The 24,970-nt window shown below is 34.9% G+C and overlaps 1 protein-coding gene, 1 long non-coding RNA gene and 1 pseudogene across 2 annotated transcripts; 2 read left to right on the top strand and 1 right to left on the bottom strand.

The window, feature by feature from the left end:
- Positions 1-1,526: 1,526 nt before the first annotated feature.
- Positions 1,527-3,122, top strand: LOC133793946 (uncharacterized). The gene is made up of 3 exons (XR_009875044.1): positions 1,527-2,088; positions 2,200-2,303; positions 3,005-3,122. It is a non-coding gene; the product is annotated as an uncharacterized LOC133793946 (long non-coding RNA).
- Positions 3,123-16,898: 13,776 nt separating this feature from the next.
- On the top strand, positions 16,899-19,514 carry LOC133795783 (uncharacterized; annotated as a pseudogene).
- An 842-nt stretch (positions 19,515-20,356) lies between these two features.
- LOC133798063 (ethylene-responsive transcription factor ERF107-like) lies at positions 20,357-21,438 on the bottom strand. The gene has a single exon (XM_062236247.1). It carries the CDS (start codon positions 21,388-21,390, stop codon positions 20,695-20,697), a length of 696 nt encoding a protein of 231 aa, XP_062092231.1. The 5' UTR covers positions 21,391-21,438; the 3' UTR covers positions 20,357-20,694.
- Positions 21,439-24,970: the final 3,532 nt, after the last annotated feature.

A 24,970-nucleotide genomic window follows, 5' to 3' on the forward strand; every position in this document is an offset into this window, starting at 1 on the left:
TGCATATGGTTATTATTGAGGCATGCTGGATGATTAAGTGTGATGCATGTGATGCACGAGAAACATGTGGTTAGGGCATGCCATGAATATTGACTGTGAGATTGATCAGAGCTTGAGTCTCTGTGTTTGTGCATGATCATAATTGTGCTAGAAACTGTTAAGTTAGCATGCTGAATGCCCTACGTTTGAATATTCGACATATGACATATGTTTGGTAGCATTGCTTACTTGTGCATGGCACTGACTAATTAGTCAGAATTGGCAAAGGTGTCAGTATCAACAATGAAGCTGTGACTCATTAGTCAAGTTTGGCAGTGGTATTGGGCACTGGTCACACAGTGCTGACTCATAAATCAGGATGGCCTTAGCGTGTTTCACGCAAGCCAACAAAGATTAGATCTAATCGATATCTGCATTAGATGACTCAACAAGACCATTAATGCCGGACCGACCTCAAGTTCGATGAAAACTAAAAGTGCTTGTGTGACTTACCCATCAGTCACTCATCTGTTTAAGCTAGTGACTTACCCATCAGTCACTCATCTATTTAAGCTAGTGACTTACCCAGCAGTCACTCATCTGTTTAAGCTAGTGACTTACCGACCAGTCACTCATCTGTTTAAGCTAGTGACTACCCATCAGTCACTCATCTGATTAGAGCCGTTGCAGGAAAGCCCAGGTAACGGTTTCGTTACACGGCTATGGGCACCGAGCCCCATAGTGACTTGCTTGTCAGTCACTCAGTATGGTTAACAGAACCTCCAAGTGATATTCACTCATCTGTTCAGAGCTATGAGCTCTGTATGATCATTCTGATCATCATTTGCATGGCTTTGGGTACTGAGCCCCGTAGTGACTTGCTTGTTGGTCACTCAGTATGGTTTACCAGAACCTCTAGTGTTAAATCACTCATCGGATTAGGATTGACTTGATAGTCATCCAATCAGGAGGGCAGGATTTCTTATCCTTGATTCCCTAGCATTGTTTGAATTCATTTGCATGCTTGAATAAAGCTATCTTTGCTAGGCATGCCAGATATGATTTGATATCATAATATGATTGTTCATGAGCATATTGAGTTTTCTTGTTGGGCTTCGGCACACGGGTGCTATGTGGTGCAGGTAAAGGCAAAAGAAAGCTAGACCATCCTTGAGTTGGAGAGCTTAGGTGACAATGTATACATATGCAGCTGCTTGACCGCCACGGCCGAGGTTTGAAGGAGAGGAATTAGGGTTAAACCCTGTTTTGTCGCTTAGATCGGCTGGTTGTAAATATTTTGTTGTAATAAACCTTTAAATTATATTTTTAGGATCCCAATGTATACAGTACACGTTCTAGTGAAACGTTATATCTTAAACGAAATTTTTAATCCCAAAACCGCTAATCATACTTAGTTACACGTTTATGGCCAAATGACTCGATTAGCGAGTTTAGTTGTAGAGCCTCAGAAAAAAAAAAGTATTATTTAAAATTTTTTTTTGTGGGTGGGACCCACCTGAGTAAATGAGTCAGTACTCATTTTTTTTCTTCTTTTCTTTCCTTCTTCTTTTCCCTTCTCTCTCCCCGAAACCCCTTCTTCTTCTCCCTTTTTCTTTTCTTTACTTTCCTTTGTTTTCTCTCCAAACCAGTCACGGCCACAACCAGTTGGACCACCGCCGGAGTGCCATTTCCGACACGCGCCGGAGCTGCAGCTTCCCTGACCGGCGATGTCAAAAACCCCAAAGTTTGGTGGCCATCGGAGGAAGGACGCGCCTATACAGCCACTCCGAAGTTTCGCCGTCGAAACTTTGAGGTGACTTTCCGGCCAACTCTGACCACCGTTCGGCGAGTGGGTGGTACCGTTGGAATCAGCGTCGTGAGAGGATCGTCGCCCACTAAGTCATTCCGGTCAACTCACCATTTTTCTCCGGCGAGATTTTGGGTATCTTCGCCCCTTTGGAAGCATTTTCCGGCGACACCAGAGGTCATTTGGGCGAAGGAGCTGTACTTTCGTGATGTGCTCATCGGGATGATCGTTTTGATATATGCCATGCATATATTCGTTGACGTTTCCGGTACCGCCACCAACCGCTATTGTGCACCGCTTGGGTGAGGTTCTGAAACTTGAAATTTTAAATATGGTCATATTATATGTCATTGGACACGATTTTGAATAAGGAATGCTATGATGATAATCGTTTGCTCATTTGGTGCACGTAGGAAAAACGTGATATTAAAATCGGACTAAATCATTCTAAGATCATCGATAAGCTTAGGAGCGTTGCTTTGGGCTCGGATTAAATTCTAAGGAGATATCTAAAGAGGTAGGGACTCAACTAGACTATTGAACTTATTTTACTCGTATTAAATTGCATTCAACATATTCCAATTTTGATATTTATAAAATGTTTGAAAAATTGAAAACTTAACCTGCATGTTTTCTGATCTGTTCTGAGGGCACCGAGTGCCAAATATATATTTTGTTCACTTATTTATGCAGGTTATCATTTTTGGGTTTATTCAAATGTAGTTGTTATGCTGCCCAATTTTCTAAAATATAAAGGGAATATGTTTCTTTCTTTTCATGTTTACCTGCATTTGGTTATACTGATGAGAGCCATAGTGATCATGATTGGTGCACGTTGTTGTTTCACGACCTAGTCTCTGTGTCATCATAGGTAGATCAGGTGTCCACTCACCTGTAGGTGTAAAGACCTAGCATCTGTATACAGGAAGTGTTCTGAGCCTCCCCATTGTGGTGGTTATCAGGTCCGGCTACCCGATTTAGGATGTCGGATTTTCTATGGTGGGTAACGGGAACTAGGGATCTAGTAGACGGTGTGATGTGCACTTGTAGCTATGCTCTTATGATTATTTGTGGTTTCTCTATTTTGGTTTATACATGATGATATATGTTTTGCTTTCAAAGCTAACTATGCAGGGGTTTTATTAAACTTTTGGGTCCATGATATTAGTTTTTTTCCTACTGGGCTTTATAAGCTCACCCCTATCTCTCCCATTCCAGGAGCCTAGTGACGCGAACGTGGAAATGATGAATTATCGATGGAGCCAATGTGTTTAGCCTATTTCTATTTCTGATCATTGTCTTATCTTTTGAGCATTATATATGTATTCGACTTCGAATCTAATGATCGGTATATCAAAATGAGCTATGAAATAGTTAGGGATGAGGAATGGTGGATGCTAAGTATTATTTTGAGTGTTTATGACTTATTAAATTTAACTATTTGGTGATTACATAACTGTGGGAATATTATTGTTTTATGTATAATGATAAATGATCATACTTTTATTACTAATATTTTTCTATCTAATTATAGGAGTTATTTCATTATTTTAACTTATAATTATAGTACGATTTAATATAAAGTAAATGATCATTTATAAAGACTGTTTTTCAACGAGGGTCAAAGTTTGACCTTTGACCACCCAAGTTATGGATATTACAAATCTGCCACGGCCTAGGGCTCGGGTCGTGACATTAGTACTGTTTGCAATGTGCACCATAACGGTCCCTGGAATTTAGGGCATTACAACTTGGTATCAGAGCGAGCCAAGGTTTATGATTCCTGAAGACAAGCTGGGCATGTACACTCGTCACTGAAGATAGCTTCACTCAGGGAATGGTAACTATTTCTGTAGTTATGTGCTTAACTGCTTAAATAGAATGTAAATGCTTTACCTGCACATTGTATTAGGGAGCATGAGATTCTGATAGAGCTTGGCTCTTGACTATATGATTATATGCTCCGTGAATATATATGTGGATGTGATTATATGATTACCTGCTCTGTGAGTATATAATTGTGAAATTTGCATGCTGGAGTTGGAGGCATGGTATGAATGTTGGAAAACCAATCAAAAGGAATTGATATATTTTATTTAATACATAAAACTGTTCATGGGCCCAACAAAAACTTTTACAAGTTATTTACAACTCAAAATGGTCATTGCTATTTCAAATTTACAAACCCGCCGACCTAAGCAGCAAAAATAGGGTAAACCCCCTAATTCTTCTGAGAACTCCTTGGCCGTGGTGGTCAAGCGGCTGCATATGTACACAACACCACCTAAGCTCTCCACTCAAGGCTGGGTGAGCTTTTCTTTCCCTTTACCTGCACCACATAGCACCCATGAGCCTAAGTCCAGCAAGAAAACACAATGTAGCATGAATATAATATAAAAAATGATCATAATAATCATTCAGGACTTTCAGTCCAAAACAGATAAGTGACAGTCGCAAAAGTCACTAAGGTGGGTTCCGTTCCCTCTAGCCATGTGACGATAGGGTCACCGGGGCTTTACAAATAAGTGATCCTTTCACTAGCTTATCAAGATAGGTGCTCGATGAACATGTCACCAATATAACCTATCGCATGACCATAGAGTCATAACCGTGGGATTCCGCTCCCTAGCCATGTGACAAGCAGTCACCTAGGCCTTAGGCCCTGGCTCTGAGTAACTAGTCCTAGACTAGTCAAGCGCTTATAATTTTCATCAACCTTAGAGTCGGTCCAGCATTAATGCTCCTAGATTCATTCAACGCTGATATCGATTAGATCTAATCTTCAATCGACCCTGCGTTCAGGACGCTTATGCCGTTTCTGACTCACAAGTCAGTAATATGCGACCAATGTCGTCCCTGACTAATCAGTGCCATACACAAGTAAACAAACTCTGCTAGCATTTAATATACAATCAATGTCCACATTTATCAACCAACATGACTCAACTGCAATCATGCATGTCATATACACAGAGTGGAGTTTTCTTACCTCTGCTTCGAGCGAGAAATATAATAAGAACGATCGACCTTTTGGTTCCTTAGCGGTTACCTAATCATAACCAATTATAACCTCCATTAATGAAAATCAACAATGAAAGGGTCTTAACCTAAACCCCACTCTCGGGACCTCGAAACATGCCCACACGGTGAGTAGATTCGATCCTGGGCCTTAAGGATTGAAGCCACGAGCCAAAAACCCTTAAAAACACTCAAAACGGGATTATGGAGGAACAGAGTAGCGCTACAGCACTGCTCAATAGCGCCCCAGCACTATACTCAGAACCCTAAACCGCCCAACAGAACCATGTGTAGCGCTATAGCGCCCTCTAGTGGGCGTTGTAGCACTACACCTAGCTAGAAACTCCCCTGAAATCTCTTCCTTCGACTCCTTCAATTCCAACTCAATTCCAATGCTCCCAAACCTCATTTTTGGTGCCAAATGAACCCAAAACCCATCCTCACATACCCTAGGCATCAAAACCACAAGAACCCTAGCCAAAATTCCCAACAAAACCAATCATCCAACCTAGAAATCCCAACTGAAAACCAGAGCTAAAACAGAGCAAACCAGGGAATTTAATGGCTAGAAACTTACCTCAAGCTCAGATTATGATGCTCTTCAATGGTGTAACACACTCCCAAGCTCTCAAGACTTACTTCCCAAGCTTGAATCCTTAAGTTGGGCTCAAAAATCACAAAGAAAAAGGAAGAAAACAAGTACGGGAGAAAGCTTTGATCTATGCTCTGTTTTCTCTTCTTTATACAGCCTTCAATGGCTTATATCTATCCTAGGGGTGAAAAGACCAGAATACCCCTAGGTCTAATAAGGGTTTCGAAAGGCTCCCAAGGGCAAAATTGACATTTTCCTCCTATTTCATTAATCATAATTAACGCTCTCCAATTCCCGCTATTCTCGATATTTTCAAACACCAAAAATTCAAATCCCGTTACCCTTTAATTCTCGGCAATGCTCTAATTACTAAAATCACCCCGAGACTCACCCCGAGCCCCGAACTTAAACCTATTATGACTAGACCGCTAATTAATATTCCAAGATAGTCTCATGTCGAATAGCTCGAACAAACCCACATTATAATGTGGTCTCAACAATATATCACAAGCATGCACCAAAATATACAAATATGCCCTCAACGGGCCAAATTACCAAAATACCCCTGTAATGAAATGTGGACCCACATGCATGCATTTAACATCATATTATAATATAATTCACATAAACATGCATATTATCAGTTAATGGCATAATTAAATAGTTATGGCCCTCCCGGCCTACTAATCCAGTCATTAAACCGCATTAGGGATTTCGGGGCATTACAATTACACTATGTATTTTAAATAGTGCTGGACTTGCTAATTAAGTCATTTGGACATAAACGTGTTACTAAGGTTAATTAACGGATTAGGGTTAAAACATTTTGATCATAGAAATAGTTGTTTTCATTAAAATGTTTGAGTCTATACATGGGATCCCAAAAATAAGTGTTTACAAGGCATATACAACTTCAAAAATAATAACAACATAAGTCGGCTTAAGCAGCAAAATTAAGTTTGGCTCTAGTCCATGTTGATCCATCGGTCGTGGTGGTCGAGCAGCTGCAAATGTACACGCCCCTAGAGCTCTCCAACTCACGGCTAATCCAACTTTCCCTTTCCCTTACCTGTACCACTGTAACGCCCTGGTTACCCCAGAACAGTTACGGTGATCGGTGAACCGGAAATCTAACCCGCTACCCGAGTCATTTGGTTAAAAATGTGTTCTAAGTGTCATTAACAGGCTAAGGTGGAAAAATCAATAAAAAGGAAAGGATATATTTTATTGAATACATAAAACTGTCCATGGGCCCATAAAAACATTTACAAGTTATTTACAACTCAAAAATGTCATAACTGTTTCAAAATTACAAACCCGACGACCTAAGCGGCAAAAATAGGGTAAACCCCCTAGTCCCTCTGAGAACTCCTTGGCCGTGGTGGTCAAGCGGCCGCACATGTACACATCACCACCTAAGCTCTCCACTCAAGCCTGGGTGAGCTTTTCTTTCCCTTTACCTGCACCACATAGCACCCATGAGCCAAGGCCCAGCAAGAAAACACAATAAAGCATGATATAATATCATCAATGATCATAATAATCATACATGACTTTTAGTCCAGAAAAATAGGTGACAGTCGCAAAAGTCACTAAGTTGGGTCCAGCTCCCTTTAGCCTTGTGACGATAGGGTCACCGGGGCTTTATAGATAAGTGAACTTTTATTAGTTCAAACAGGATAGGTGCATGGTGACTAGTCACCAACATAACCCTCCTCATGACCTTAAAGTCATAACCCTGGAACAGCGTTCCCTAGCCATGTGACAAGCAGTCACCGAGGCCTTTGTTAGGAAAATATAAATTTGCCTCAATGGAAATGATTATAATATTACAACTCTATGCAATAATATTACAAATAAATATAGATTGATTAAATAAGGTTACAACTCTATAACTGAAAATTACAAATAAACAAAGAAAAGGAAGAAGATGATGAAGAAGAAGAGAAGAAGAATAGTATGGTGAAAATACAACTCAAAGCAAAATGTTACAAGTAAAATAAAGTGTTTGGACCAAAATAAAATATTACAATTCTTCAACAAAATATACAAGTAAATAGAACAAGAGAATAAGAAGAAGAAAAAATAGAGTAAAAAGAAGAATAGAAACACAAGTAAACTCTCACTTACATAATCTAAGTGAAGAGGGTTGAGGATCACCAACTTGAACAAGGTTTAAAACCTTTGTCCAAAAGCTTATTTCCCCCTAACTCAAGCACTAAGGGATCTCTCTCAGATATTGGAAAAGCTTTCTGGAATTATCAAGCCTCAAGGTGTTTCTAGCCAAGTGCTCTAATGGATAGAAATGTTGTGTCTTACAAGTGAGCTATAGGCTCCTATTTATAGATTTTAGAGACACCCTTTGAATTTCAAATTCCACCAACTCCCATGGCTTTTACCAATGTCTAATTGGATTAATATGGAATTAAAAAAGATATTTGGGAGTTATTTGGGGTTTTTTGAGTCGTTCAACAAAGATTGAAAAAACTGAAAATTTGGTCAGTTTTGGCCTGTGGCCGCAGCCAGAGACATTAGTGGCCATAGCCACTGGTCTCTGACCCACAGGTCGCGGCCACTGAATGTTGGTGGCCGCGGCCACTGACCAAATTCAGCACAAAAAATGTGATGTTTTTCCAAACGGTTCCAAACCCTCCCAAATGATTTTGTAACTCCCAAAACACATTATTGGGATTAAAATCATATCTCTAACAGCCATATCACATATGACTTTATGAAATTCATCTCAATATTGTGTAACAACAATTTACACAATAAAGGGTAATATTTGGAGGTTACAAATTTGTAACACCAAATATGTTACATTATTTGGATATATCTCATATATCTAAATATTGTAACTCTCTATTATATGTTACAATATGTGACACACTTTGTCACATTTATTTAATCTAAAACATTATATTATAAAATAATATAACAGCCTTAAGCCCTGGCTCTAGTAACTAGTCTTAGACTAGACAAGCGTTTATAAGTTCATCGACCTTAGGGTCGGTCCAGCGTTAATGCCTTAGAGTCATTCAACGCTGATATCGATTAGATCTAATCTTCATTTGGCTCGGCGTTCATGACGCTATGCCATTTCTGACTCTTAGGTCAGTGTCCCTGACTAGTCAGTACATATACAAGTATACAACATTTGCTAGCATTTAATAGGCAATCCATGTCCACATTTATCAATCAACATGCCTCAATAAAATCACGCATGTCACATATACACAGGGTGCAGTTTTCTTACCTCAGGTTCGAGCGAGAAATAATATAAGAACGACCCTTGACAACGATCAACCTTTAGATTTCTTAACGGTTACCTAATCATAACCAATTATAATCCATTAATAAAGTAAATTAATAAATGGTTCATAATCTAAAACCACACTCCCGGGATCAATCCCCCACTCTTGGGAATCTTAATATACTCAAATGGGGAAAAGGAACCAAACCCCGAGCCTTAAAGGTCATTTCGAGCCCTAAAATAGGTTTGCTGAAAAATGGACCAGCGCTGCAGCCCTATTAAATGGTGCTGAGGCGCTATTCCAAGTTAGAGAGCCCAGCTCTCTGCCCGGCCTAGTGTTGTTGCGCCCTGAGTGTTGCTGCTGCGCCAATTACAGACCAGAAACTTTCTGGTTCTTCTTCCTTGCGATTTCTCTTGAAACCAACCCTCCAAACCAATCCAAAACCTTACCAAAACACCCAATTCAACCCCTAAACTTCATCTACATCATACCCTCATCAAAACCCAGTCAATCTTACACAAAAACTCCTATTGATTCCAATTATCCACATCAAAACTATAAAGAAAAACAGAGTATGGCTTGTTTTCATGGATGAATTCTTACCTCAAATGGGATTTAAGTCCTTTTCAATGGATGAACCAAGTCTACAACTTCCAAGCTTTGATTTCCTAGCTTGATACTTCAATTTGGGACCAAAAACTTCAAAGGGAGATAGAGGGAAGGTGATGCACGGGAAGAGGAAACCTTGCTCTATTTTGTTCTATATGTTTCTACAGCCAACTTAAACCATATATAACCCAAGCCAAATGACCTTAATGCCCCTAGGTCATTTAAAGCTTCTAAAGTCTCCCCAAGGGTAAAATCGTCATCTTTCACCTATTTCGTTAATCATAATTAACGCTCTCAAATTTCCGCTATTCTCAATATTCCCAAACACCAATAATTCATATCCTGTTACCCTTGTAGTCTCGGCAATGTTCTAATCATTTAATCATCCCGAGACTCACCCCAAGCCTCGAACTTAATCCCGTTATGTCTAAACCGCTACTTAATATTCAAAGATCGTCTCATGCCGAATAGCTCGAAAAAATCCACACTATAATGTGGCCTCAACAATATATCACCGACATGCATACAAATATACAATTACGCCCTCAACGGGCCAAATTACCAAAATACCCCTATCATGAAATGTGGACCCACATGCATGCATTTAACATCATATTATAATATAATTCACATAAGCATGCATTTTATCAATTAATGGCATAATTAAACAAGTATAGCCCTCCCGGCCTACTAATCCCGCCATTAAACCATATCGGAGAATTCGGGGCATTACAACCACATAGCACCAGTGAGCCAAGGCTCAACAAGAAAACTTAAATCAACATACACAGATGAACAATAGTATGTAAACAGTAAACTTAAATCGTTCAACTCAATAAGCATTAGGACATAAGCAATGAGCTAGGCAGTAATAATCTGCTCAATCCAACACATAATTCAATCTCAACATTCAATACAGTTAGTTAAGTGAAAATGACACTTATGTTTATTTTAGTGACGTTCAGGCCTGGCATCCTTAGGCTGAGTCCTCTAGTCATATAACTGACCTCTACATGCTTAGGTTAGGCTACGTTCTGCACGTTTATTGCCAGCCTCGGCTCTCTTAGGCCAGACATTCAGATCAAGCATAAACAAACGAATAGATTGCAGAACACGCAATCAGTTGAAGCATAAACAAGCATGCCTAACAAAATATTCTCAAACATAGATATAATCATATACTTTCACGTATAATCACAGTCATAATCATATTCGTTAACAGGGGTCCAAGACTCGATCACAACCCAGGTGCAGTTTTCTTACCTCGAGTCTCGAGCAGAAGGTGTAAAGCGATCCTGAGCACCATCCCTAACCCCAAGCCTTAGAGATAAAACCTAGTCACAACGCAATAATGGATAACCATCAAAACCTAAACCAATTGAAAGCTTCGAAATAACATACTATCCTTCGGGACCTCGAATTTACTAAACCAGATAGTAGAATCCTTCCCGAGCCCTTAGGTTGAGCTCCCGAGCTTAAAAACCCTAAGTGGCCAACATTCTCTATTTGAGTCTCTTCACTCCTCAGAGGCGTCGCGACCCTCTGTAAGTCAGATAACATCCTAGGTCTATTACCTAGACACACTCAAACAAAAACCTAAACTAATCAAAGAATTCATAGAAATTTCATGTTGTAAAGCTTACCTCAGAAATGATTTTGACCCCTGAGATAAATCCCCATTCCACTTCAGCTCAAGTCTTCAATTTCCTAAGCCAATTCCTCAAGAGTTCCAAATATTTCCCAAGGCTTAAGAGGGAGAGAGAGAGAGAGAGATGAATGAGAGTGAGAGAGAGAGAGAAAGTCTGAGAGTAATCTAAGTGTTTCTAATGGTTTCTCAAGGTGGCCTAAGGCTATCCTTGACACCAAAAGACCCAAGTACCCCTAACTCTATGCCGTACTCTCTAATGCCCCAAGGGCGATACCGCCATTTTCCACCTTTCCTGCTAATCCTCGAGTAGTCCTATAAATTCTCAATTAATCCCGACATACCCAAACAATCATTTAATAACTATCCATTATTCGATAAACCCCGAATACGCAATAAGTTTCCCAAAATACCCCTAGGCTCACCCTGAGTTAGGTATTTGACCCTGTTGTGACTTTTCCGCTACTTCGCTCACTAGGATCGCCTCGAGCCAAATATTGAAAATATATCCACATAATAATGTGGTCTCAATCATTTAACACAAATAATTAGAATTATGCCATCAACGGGTCAAAATTACAAATATGCCCTTATTAACAAGAAGTGACCCACATTCATATTTAATACACATAAACATGCACATATATTCATATTACCATATAAATCATGTATGCCACGTAGTCACACATTTATTCAATTAATTCTACATATATAAATCCAATTATGCCCTCCCGACATATTGATCAATGCACTAGGCCTTATTAGCAAATTTAGGACGTTACATTGTAAATCATATTGAATTTTAACTTTCCATTCATCTTTGTAAAGTGAGATTGACATTTCCACAATCTGTTTTAGTGAGGTTGGCATTGGTTTATCAACAATCCGGTAAAGGTGAGGTTGCCACCACAACAATCCGAGTGAGGTTGACACTTCAACAATTCGTGTAAGAGGTTTGAGTATACCTTTGTAAAATATTCTTGTTTCTATAAGGATTAGTCAAGTGCTTTAACTTGGCTTGTTATGAGAACTCAAGGCTAAGGACGTAGGTGGCTTTAGTTCCTCTGAACCTTGTAAAAACAAGAGGTTGCATCTTTCTATTATTTAACTCATTTACATTATGATTATTCTGCTATTACATTGTTGTCTATCTATTTATTGAGTATAGTTTAACTAAATTGCTAGAATTAGATAGTTGAGTTTTAAATTCCGTAATTAGTTATAAATACCCGATTCACCCTTCTTTTGGGAGCCATTTTTGGGCTAACACTTGAGATTTGCTCTTTTTTCTATCGTTTTATGTTGAAATTGTCGTTGCACAAAACACATGTCAACAGTGCCAAAAAAGACCTAATTTTACTATTTAAAACATAAGTTTTTCTTTTTTTGAAGACGCGTGGTAATTGGTAATCGACTTAAATAAAATCAAAGGTTAGTTTCCCTTTCTAACTATGTTGGAGATTTTTTTTTAATAAAATAGACACAACACTAGTGCCATTAATTTATTATTATTATTATTATTATTATAAGGGTTTATATATTTTTGGATCTTGTGTTTTGTTTTATTACGTGTTTGAACCCTATATTTTAATAAATTATTTTTTGGACTATATATTTTTGTAAAATAGTTCAAATAGACACCTAAACTTGATTTTGGTCAAAAAAAAATTTGAACTAAAATCACAAATAATTCTCCCAACTAACAATTCAGAACAAAAGCACAATCATTATGTTTAATAACTGTATTGTTATATTCAATTTTTTATTTATCAAAATTGAGTTTAGTGATCTATTTGAATCATTTTATAAAACACAAAGTCCAAAAAATAATTTATCTAAATACAAGATTCAAATGGTAATAAAATAAAACAAAAGATAGACAAATATATATATAAATACTTAATTAAAAATCTCATCGCCACCATCACAATAATATTGGATATTTTATTATATTGAAATAAATGGTGTCATTGTATATTTAGAGTTCGAGTTAATGAGCTTGTTGCTAGTATTGGTCAGCCTCGTTTATTCAGACAACTGTTGCTTGGAAGGTTGTGGAGAATATCACTAGAAATATGAAAATGATTCAAACATTTATGAACCGAGTAATAAGTTTATGGGATCATTCCTACGATACGTATATTAATTAATGCTTACTAACCAGATCGCAAATGTGAATGCATGGTTTTTCTGTAAATCGGACGAGAGAAAAGAAGCAGATAGAGTTCACTGAGGAAGATGGTTTAAAAGTGACTTGGACAAAAATTACAGTTGAGTCTCTTAATTGCAATTATGTAAATATCGGCTGAGAAAAGTATGCAAAACTTTGCTTTTACTCTTACTAATAATTTGTGACAAGAATTACGAGGTTCTATCTAAAAATCAATTAGTGATTTGTGGAGTTACACATGTTCTTATTAATAGTTCAATATTCTTACACATATTCCATGTGGGACATAATAGTCTAATATCCCCTCAAGATTGTGGTGATTTTTCGTTCACCAATCTTGAATCACCTGATCACCAGTGACCCATTTTTTTTTCAGCTCACTTATTTTTTTTGGATCTCAAGTGTCTTTTTGCACTATGCGGATCTCAGATCTCAAGTGTCTTTTTTGTACTATGCGGATCTCATGCGGCTTGACTCACTCTTTTTGGATCGGTGTGGATCGAATGCCCGCTAGAGAATTGGCTCTTGATACCATGACAAGAATCATGAGGCTCCATCTAAAAATCAATTGGTGATTAGTGGAGTTACACATGTTCTTATAACTATTCTTACACATATTCCATGTGGGACACAATAGTCTAATAATTTGGAGAATTGTTAAGGAGCACTATTAGTGCCCAACATCACAAGTAGGTAGCATATTGTTATTGTTGAAATATAATATCAGTCTCATTTATTTGAATTTAATAAAGATTATAGAGTATTGCTAACCAATCATGATGCGACAACTCATGTGGTATTAGACACCAAATACCAAATAACACCACTCAATAATTTGGATTGAATACACCGATATATTTGGTGCCCTCTGCCTTTGTACTCAGTAAGTTTTTTATTAGTAATATTATTATTGTAAAAATCAAATGTATTTAATGTTATTAAATAAAGATTTAATATATCCTGAATTTAGCTTGATAGGTAGTTAGATTTTTAATAATTAAAATAAAATGAGCATAATTAATTTTTTTGGATTATAAAATCATGTCTGTAAGAGCACTCACTCACACTAGAAGAGTTAAAATACATCTGTGTTATGATGTCATATGGATAAGACTCTGGTGACGTAGTAGGGTAGGGGTAGCAATAAATTGGGCGAAAATATTGGGCTTGTCTCACACTCATGTACATGACACCTCACCGAGCTGTGAATTCCCAAACAACTTGCCACTTGTGGTCACCATATTATATTAACTTTTCATGCCCTAGTTGCCCACTACAATGCCTTGTATATTGATGTGTACGGACACAAAAAGACAATCATTATTTTTTGCAGTTAGGTCCCACCCATTGGCTACCGCTACCTTCAATCTCTTCCTCCAATATTTCTTATGTGTCTTTTTCTCAACTATTATAAATAATAATTCATGCTTAAATATTATTTATTTTTATTAAAATTTATATTTGAGTAATATTTCTTCTCCAATTTTATTATATTAAACTTAGCCTCAGTATTTGTTTTATAATGTTCTAGCCAACTCCACCGACTGACTCACATTTTTTTGGACTTATACTGAATATATAGAATATATATTAATAGCAATTTATTAAAGTATAATACTATAAGTAAATAACAAAATATAATTATTACATACATATATATATATTTTTAAAATAGCAGAATTATGAATGTAAAATTTACATAGAAAATACTAAAATGTAAAAACAATTACATTAATTTTTTTAAGAGAAAATCAGGGGAGCAGTAGTGTATGCATCGATTTACTAAAACTTTAATGGTGCAGATTTTACACTAATTAATTACGAATATATGTATATATATTTCTACTTTTTTTAATGATGATAAAATATTATTGAAGAATCAATTTTTTAGTAAAATAAGATTTATTTATAATTCTATTTAACCATGATGATTTCCAAACTTTATTCTATTTTTTTAGTTTGTTAATATTGTTTTATTACATATAAAAATTAAGGAGACAAAAATATTAAAATACTAACTTAAAAATATATTTGAATATTAAAAGTTTTATAATACTAAAATTAAAAATACATATAGAATTAAAAAAACTCTAAGATATACTTATAAATATTTTATTTTACTTTAATACTATTGTTTAATTTATAGCAATGTAATAAATACAATATTTTAATCAGTGAGTTTGTATTTTTTAAATGAATAATTAATTAGTAATATATAATAATTTTTAGGATTTAAATAATAGAATAGAGAGTATATATTTTATATCATGACATATTTACATTGCCTGCCACTTTATTTACAAAAGTAATGTGAAATATTATTTACACAAATATTCTTTCATACGAAAAACTTTTTTTTTTTTCTTCCAGTTTTTTCTCACTCTCATCTTTCTCTCACTTTCTATGGACAACCGTAACAATGTCCAGCTACGGAGTGGCATTGCTCTGAGCACCGCACACGTCGATTACCTAAGAAGAGCACTACCCGATAAGCTTGATGCCAAAGTTTTGTCAAAATCTAATGTTGAAGTAAGCCGCACGCGCTCACGGTTAAAGTCATTGGAGGTATGACTTTTACTATATTTTTTTACCACTCAAAGGTCGAGGCTACTACCATAGAACAAAACTCACCAATTCTCGTTGCATCATCCCCATTCTCCGGCAATAAATCCAACACTTTCTAAACATATCTGACATCACCAATAGTCGTTTAGACTCATACTAATGCGACCTGCATTTGGTATGTGGCAAGTCCATATTTTTTTCTCTGTTGTCAAGAAGATGAGTGAATTCGTTATGCATCAAAATAACTTTTTAATTACTTTTATGATTAACTAAAAAGTAACTAAAATTCCAACTAACCTAATAAGTTACGAAAAAAAAAAATTATTAAATTTTTACCTTTAAAAGTTACTAGATATTATCCAAACAAGTCTATTTTCTAAAATAACTTATAAGGTAATGAAAAATATCTTAAACATCATATTATAACATTGTTGAGATACCACGTTGACCAGAAAGAAACTCAACCGGTCCGTACGTATATCTATGTCTAAGTTCTGTCATACAGTTTCAAGCCTAATATATGCATATAACATTTAGCGGACGAACTAAGAGCATCTCCATCGGGAGATCTATATCACTAGCCATTGATCAAAATCTGACACAAAGTGTAGTTTATGCATTGGAGCTCTTAAATTTTTTTATAATTATCTAACTTGATTGTCTCACAGAAACAACGGACCTTTTTCATTTTTCCTCTTTTTTTATATATATAAATATATATACATATAATTATATATATACATATATTTATTTTCTTACCATTTTTTTATATAAATATATATACATTTTTTTTTTGTTACCGTGAGAATTTTTTTTTCTATAAATACTCACTTTCTTAATTTTATTTTCACACTATATTTTTCTTTCAAATTATCAATATCACAAAAAAAAAAATTCTATCAATGGATTTCCAAAATTCTCCAAATTCTCCAAGTACCAATTCCCAAAATCCAAATTTTCAATATTCTCAAGTTTTTCAAAATTCATCATATTCTCCATATACCAACCCTCAAAATCTAAATTTTCAATATTCTCATTTCAATCAAAATTTTCGAAATACTCAATCTACTAATCCCCTAAATCCAAATTTCCAATATTCTCAATTTAACCAAAGTTTTCTAAATTATCAAAATTATCCAATGTCCTCTTACCCTTACCAAAATTTTGGCTCTTTTGAGACGCCCCAACAAACTCCATTCTTCACACCAACAAATTCACTACCATATGTCTTTCATATGCCTTCCCTACACCAACCTGAAATGGTTTCAAGAAATTATAGGCCTAGTATAGAAAAGTCTAGTATTGATTTGAATCGCGAAACATCGTCAACATCTATCTCTGAAACCCAACCTGAACATTGTGCTGAAGGGTTGGAAAATATTATTCTACACAATGAAGATGAATCAAGGCATAAAGGTAAAGTCAAATGGAGCAAGGAAGCAACTATACTTCTTATAAGTGGATGGCTTAATACATCTAAGGATGCCATTGTGGGGAATGACCAGACTTCTACACATTTCTGGGCTCGAATCGCAGATTACTTCAACACCAACCAAAAAGGTGAGCAAGTAAGGACGGGAAGGCAATGCAAAAACCATTGGAACAAGATGAATCAAAAGGTGGCGTGATTCAATGGATGTTATGAACGAGTTCAATTAGCACATCACAGTGGTTGGTCTGATGAGCAAATTCTTGAGAATGCACATCAATTGTACAAATCTGAAAATAACAACTCAAATTTTTTATTTGTGGACTGTTGGAGATTGCTAAAGGTTGAGCCGAAATGGAATACAATGTACCAACCAACATGTGGTAAGAGAACAAAGGTGTCAGAATCAGGGGCATTTACTTCATCTTCTAATGCAGACATCAGTGACGATGAAGTACGTGAAGTGCGCCCTACTGGCCAAAAGGCAACAAAGAGAAAAGGAAAGGAAAAAAAAAAGACACACATGCTAGATTTATAGAGATTAGTGAACGAAAAACAGTTGCATTAGAGAAATTGGTGGCGATAAAGGAGAAAGAGGCAGAAGATAATAAGATTAAATGATATATGGATTATCTCATCATGGACACGTCGCATATGACTCCTGAGTAAAAGAAAAATCATGAAGCCATGCGTACTTATATTAAGACTAATATCCTAAAGTTGTAATTGCTTTGTATTTTCATCAATGGCATTATTATGTATTTTGATTTATTTAAATAAACTATCCTTTATTATTTAGTAACGGCTACATTTTAACGGCTATATTTTAACGGCTATATTTAACGGCTATATTTTAACGGCTACATTTTAACGGTTATATTTTAACGGCTACATTTTAACGGCTATATTTCAACGGCTACATTTTAACGGCTATATTTTAACGACTATATATGTCACCATGTCTATAAATACAATATTTCAATCATCTTTTTACTCAACTGATCATTCCGTCCTTCATTTTACTCTCTCATTTATCTTTCATTCTCAAATATCATATACTCTAAGTTCGACAATGGATTCGCCAAATTTTGCGAATCATACGATAATATGAGTCTAGAGGATATCATAATTGCAGAGTGTGCTGATGATCATAATGATCAATATTTCAAAGCTTTCATAGATGGGGGTAGCTCAACAAGGCAAGGAAGAAAGAGAGCCCATATTGATATGGGTCATGTAGAAGGACATCAACGTTTGTTCGATGACTACTTTTCTGATGAACCGGTATAGAGAGACTATCAATTTAGAAGAAGATTTAGAATGCATAGACACGTATTTCTACGCATAGTGCAAGCTCTAGAAAATCATTCGGAGTATTTCTAGATGAGGTTTGATGCAGTCGGTAGAAGAGGGCTTTCACCATTACAGAAGTGCACCGCTGCAATGCGAATATTAGCATATGGAGCGCCTGCTGATTATGTTGATGAGTATGTTCGAATTGGTGAAACCACCGCTATTGAATGTCTAGTAAATTTCGTTCGGGGAGTGAATGAGATTTTTCGTGCTGAATATTTGAGACGACCCAATGATGGGGACATTCGTCGCTTACTTTAAATAGGGGAGGTGCGTGGTTTTCCAGGCATGTTGGGAAGCATTGATTGTATGCACTTGGAATGGAAAAATTTCCCAGTTGCATGGAAAGGACAATTCACGCGAGGTGATCACGGCAGGGCAACAATCATGCTCGAAGCAGTTGCATCACAAGATCTCTGGATATGGCATGCATTTTTTGGTGTTTCGGGATCCAATAATGATCTAAATGTGTTAAATCAATCCACATTATTCACTGAAATCTTACAAGGGCAAGCTCCAAGAGTTGAGTTTACAATAAATGGCACACAATACAACAAGGGGTACTATTTAGCATATGGTATCTATCCAGAGTGGAGTACATTTGTTAAAACTATCCCATTACCTCAAGGAGAGAAAAGAAAATTATTTGCTCAATGCCAAGAAGCGGTACGTAAAGATGTTGAGCGAGCATTTGGAGTACTTCAATCTCGTTTTGCTATTGTACGAGGACCAGCACGTTTTTGGCAAAGAGATGTTCTCAAAGATATTATGTATGCATGCATCATATTGCACAATATTATTGTCGAGGATGAAAGAGATGCATATGAGAGTTTGGTTGATTTTAATTATGATGACGGCCCTACAGACACCCCAACAGCTGAAGTATTGCATGGACCTATTTCTGACTTCCCGACAATGCTGCAAAGAAATGCTGAAATTCGTGATAGAAATATTCATCACAATCTTCAAGCAGACTTGGTCGACACATATGGTCAAAATTTGGAAATCATTTTAATTAGTTTTTTTTTTAATCATGTTAGATTGATTAATTACGATTATGTCATTTTATAAGTTTTTTTTAAATTTAGTCTAATTTAAATATCATGTACTATTTATTTATTAATATATGAATTTAAAAAATTTAGTATGATAATATTTATAATTATAAAATGATATATTAAATAATAATATGTGGGAATCATGATTGATAATTTTTAGGGTAGCTTGCATTTGAGTATTTTTAATAAATAAGTTGCCAAAAATGATGGGGATGAGAGAGAAAATAAAAAATTATATTTTTTAGTTGATTTAGACATTTTAGACCATGATTGTGGAAGTTTGCATTGGAGATGCTCTAATGACCATCCACCACACCAAATCCATAAAAAGAACTGAGAGTACTAGTTACATATATGTAAGTACTAAAAATATATGTTTGAACAATTTTTCGAAACATATGATATAGAAATATATTTTCAATGTAAAAAATATACTCTCATAGTCTTATGAACCTTATATCCATTATTAGTTTCCCTAATCTTTTAATTGGATTTTTAAAGATGGAAAACTTTGGAAAACTTTCATCGGAAGATATTTAGAACAGTATAGGGGAAAACTATAGTCTCACGTGAACTCAATTTATTCTTCTCCAAAAAAAAGTATATTCCTTCCAATTCGTAATAGAAGACGTCCCTACTCAAATGAAATCCACTGGAAAGGCAGAGGCTTATATATTGATTCCCTTCTTATTTATGACAATGTCCCCCAATTTATTGCAGCCTGCGTTCCTTTGGCTTCAATCTTAAAGTTTTGGATCTGTTTGCGTTGAAATCTGACAAAACAAGAAATCCATAGCTTGACAAATAATTAATAAGAAAATGGGATATGGAAAATCTTATAAGATTGTGGCTAATAATTAATTGTAGAGACATCAAGTAGTGTAGTTATATTTATTACTAATTAATAAATTTACAGTACATTCATTTTGAGACTTTCTCTTGAGCTCAGGTTTGAAACTCATTACATGAAAACAACCCCAAACTAATTGGGAGCGGCGGCGGTGCTACATCTTTGAGATAGCTTCACCTCTCCCGAGTCCCACTCAACTACCTTTTTTTTCTGGGCACAAACAGTGAAACGCGCCGTCGCGTAAAGCCGGTTTTACATGTACATTACTCTCCACGTCATACAACTATCTCCAATCATTTACCGCCACGTCATCACACGTTCCCGAGCTCCGGTCCTGCTTGACGGTTTGTTATACATAGAAAATATTACTCTGAAAACAACTTCGTCCAAGTGCAACCCTGGTCACCTGACTCGAAGCTTTCAGGCTCCGGAGCCTCCTGGTCCTGGCCCGACTTCCTTTTCTTCCGGGACCGACCAGTATTCTCGGGTGGGTCGGATAGTCCGGCCTCAAGAGGAAAATTCAGAATGGCCTTCCTACCTCTCAACTTGAATGCCGCACAGTCATAAGCTTTGGCGGCGTCCGTGTCGGTGTTGAACGTCCCCAGCCAAACGCGGCTCCCTTTCTGGTTCGGGTCACGGATTTCCGCAGCGAACTTCCCCCACGGCCTCCGCCGAACTCCCCTGTAGTGCCTTCTCTCGCCGGAGTCCTGCGCCGACACCGTCGTCGTCTTCTGAGACGAAGACTTCGACGACTCTGGCGAAGATGCTAGGTTGACATGAGGGCCAGTTTCGGATTTGGGCACCATAATTAAGTCCAAGAATTGATCTGGGTTGTTGTCGGAAATGGGAGAATTGGACTCGGATTCGGATTGGGAATACTCCTGTTTAACGGGTTGGAAATGGTAAGAAGAGGAGCTAGAAGAAATGGTAGTGGTAAACTGAGGAGTGTAATCTTCAGAAGTAGTCACATCGGTAAAGAATGCATCATCAGTAGAAGTAAAATCACCTAAGAGATATTGGCGAATAAGTTCTAGAGTTAAGAATTCGTCTGATGCTTCCATTTTTTGGGGGGCTTCTAAATGTGTTGTTGGCAAAGCCACGCAACGACCCTATATATATATAAATATATATATAGTAGATATACGTGTGTATAACGTATTTTACGTGTGTGTATATGTAATTTTTTGTGTTGGAATAATAGTTTTTAAGATGAGAACTTAAGTTAGTATGAATGAACATGGACATGCACGAAATATATTCCAATAAAGTCCAATCATGCTATTGGAAGCCGACATCAAAGTTAATGCCAAACTAAATTAAAGCTAGCCACCGAGGCGAGGGCGCTGCCGGTTACCTGTGTAGCTTATTATATGATTCACTCTGATACAGATACAACATATCTGAACATTTTTTTCAACATAAAGAAAGAGACTTAAGCTTATTATAATATAATATAACTGATAATAATAAGGAAAATTAAACAAAGAGAAAGAGAGAAAGAGACGTAAGCACTTCCTCACGAGGCAACAATATATCTCCCTCCCTATTTTGTCGCAAGTGTGTTTGACATTAGTTAACAATAAACCCTTAATGAGATTTTTTTGTTGAGAAGAAAAAAAAAAGTTGATAATTATCAAATTACTTTTCAACACTCTTAAAAGTAATTTTAGTTTTAAAAAGCGTAAATTTTAGATATATATATACATATATATTAGAAATTACAAAATTTTATTTAGAGTCATATTTAAATCTATATTAGGTTTGTTTTGTTTTGATACAATATGTGGATAATGGCGGGACCAATGGCAAAGCAACATGGAAGGGATGCATAAAAGCTAATTATTTTATCTTATAAAAAACAAGGTTATTGCAAGTAGACATAAAGTGGGACCTCTCAGCAAGTGACAATTTAATTTTAATAAAAATGATATTTTATAATAAATTTGATGGCCCTACTTTCCATGCTTTTTATCGAAAGGCTGTTGTGTGTTGTTATTGAGCTGCCCTACAGTCGATGCAAAAATAATTATTAATTAGTATATATATATACCTAATCGGCTAATTAATTATAACTGGAGCCATATCGGCACTAGCCCCCACGGTGGGTCCTCCAGTGTGCAGCCTAATTTATACAATATTAAACTTAAAAAAGTATGTATTTTTGTAAACATATAACACTCTTTTGATCAATTTGTGTAAATCATAAGCGCAGCGCTACAAGACATCTTTGTTTTAACACCATATAACATGACATGTTATTATGATTGATGTAAAAAAAAACTCATATTTTAATTTAAATTAGAAGATGCCAGATTCGATATTAAATTGCTCAAATTGTAGTGTAGAAAGGTAGAAATATATCTCGTCAATGAATAATAAAGTGAATATGCTAATGTTAATAAAATAAAAATAAATATTTATAGTTGTTTGGCTAGAAAAGAAAAAGGGTTTTAGCATAAATATTCTGTATATTTTTTATGGTTTGACAAAAATCTAGTCCCTAACAATTATTTTTACAATCAAATTAATGAGTTTTAAAAAGGTATTAATTAAGATTTTATTATTAAATTTTAAGCTTTTTTTATAGACAAAATCAGTACTTATTATATATATAAATATTATGTAAATCTTAAAGATTGTAAAAACAGCATGAGTATTAGTAATATGGTAGCAAGAGACGAACCTACCAAGACTTTTCCTTTAGTTATCTAAAAATTGAAGCCCACTAGTTAGCCGCGGTGAGATTGAAATATTATTCTTTTTCCTATCGACATTGATGGAACAAAGATATAAATATAAGAAAAAATTGTACTAATATATATATATATAACATATATAATTGTATAATTTTTTTTCTTTGATTTTAGAGAGGACCAATATAAATTTTTCTTTTTTTTTATCAAAAATACATTATACAAAAATATATAAATTAAAAAAGGTTAGGGAAGCGATGACCAACCCCTTCCACCTAGCTCCGTGATTAAATGTGGATCCTCCTTTCTTAGAATGATGGACTTATAAAGGTTAGGAGAGCAATGATCGCTCCCTTCCACTTAATGGTGTTAGAAAACGGTAAAATAAAATATTAAATCTAACGGAAAACAATAATTTAAGTTAAAATCATATCTATATATATATATATATATATATATATAAAAGGGAGCTTCAAGAATATTACGTGGCACTCTAAAATCTATTCAAACCACTTTTTCTATTTTCTCATTTAATCTAATTTTTTTATTAATTTTCTATTTTCTAAAATATCTTAACAATTGAAAATATCAATATATATATTAATTTGATTAAAAATTTATTTAGTTAAATATCTTAACTACTTATTTATTGAAAAATACTAAAAAAATTAATTAAAAATTACATAATAATTTTCGATTATCTATATATCTATTTTTCTTATTATATTATAATTATATTTTTTATTCCAAAGTGAATAGTTTTACAAAATATTTATATCTATATCTATATATAAATGAGAATGTGATATTTTCTATTTTTTACAATCTATTTTTACTATTTTGTGAGAATTTTATATTGTATCAAAAAAAATATATACATACATATATACGTACATCAACCCTTCAACAAATGTAACAGAATTAACCAAATAAATACACATACTTATAAATACATTGATTCTAATATAGTCATACGTAACAGTAGTTATCCAATAATAATAGCATGAAAGAGATATCAATGAGAATGGTCACATATGGTTTAACTAAACAGTTATCACAATTAGATTTTATTATATTATTATATCATTTTATAATTAACATTTTACAATCTAAAGTATCTAATTTTTTATTTTCTTTAATATTTTATTAATTTTAATATTTTGACAAAACTTGAGGTCTACAAGTTAATTTGTCAAAATAAAAGTTCTAATGAGTGATCGACTAAAATACAAGGTTCAAAATAGTGTGAACCCTTGCAGAAAACAAAAATTATATAAATATATAATTTAATTTTCATAAGAAGTTTGAATATTTTAAATAAATGCATGGTCCAAAGGTTCATTTTAAAAAATATAGGGTCAAAACGGGTAATGAGCAAAAATACAGTGTTCAAATAATCAATCTATCAATTCTAATTTTTTATTATTTTGACAAAACACGATATCTAAAAGTTAATTTTTAAAAATAAAGACTTCAAACAGGTAATTGGCCAAAATAAATCTTACACAAAATATAAATTTTCTTATACATAATTTAGACTTTTTATAAAAAGAACTACGCAAAGCGTATAATAATAAATAAAAGTAAATGTACAACAAGTTTTTTTAACTTTGTTTTCAGTACTTTAAAATTTGTCAGAATTTTTCAAAAATCTACAGGAGGTTCGCTATACAATAACAGTGAACACCATCGTAAAATAAAAAATTATGGTTAAGATGTCTTCACGTGTCTATATAAAGAATATGTTGTACGAGTATGATCAAAATGAATCACCACCCCACAGTCTCCCAAAAAATATTTTAAAATATATATGTTTTAATAATTACAAAAGACTGCGCGGAGCGCGGTTATATTTTCTAGTTTATAACATATACCAGGTATAAACACGTGCATTTGCATGTTTGTTTAGCTTTTATTTAGAAATTATAATATTTTTAATTATCATTTA

The sequence above is a fragment of the Humulus lupulus genome, chromosome 8, assembly GCF_963169125.1.
Source record: "Humulus lupulus chromosome 8, drHumLupu1.1, whole genome shotgun sequence".
Classification (NCBI taxonomy): Eukaryota; Viridiplantae; Streptophyta; class Magnoliopsida; order Rosales; family Cannabaceae; genus Humulus; species Humulus lupulus.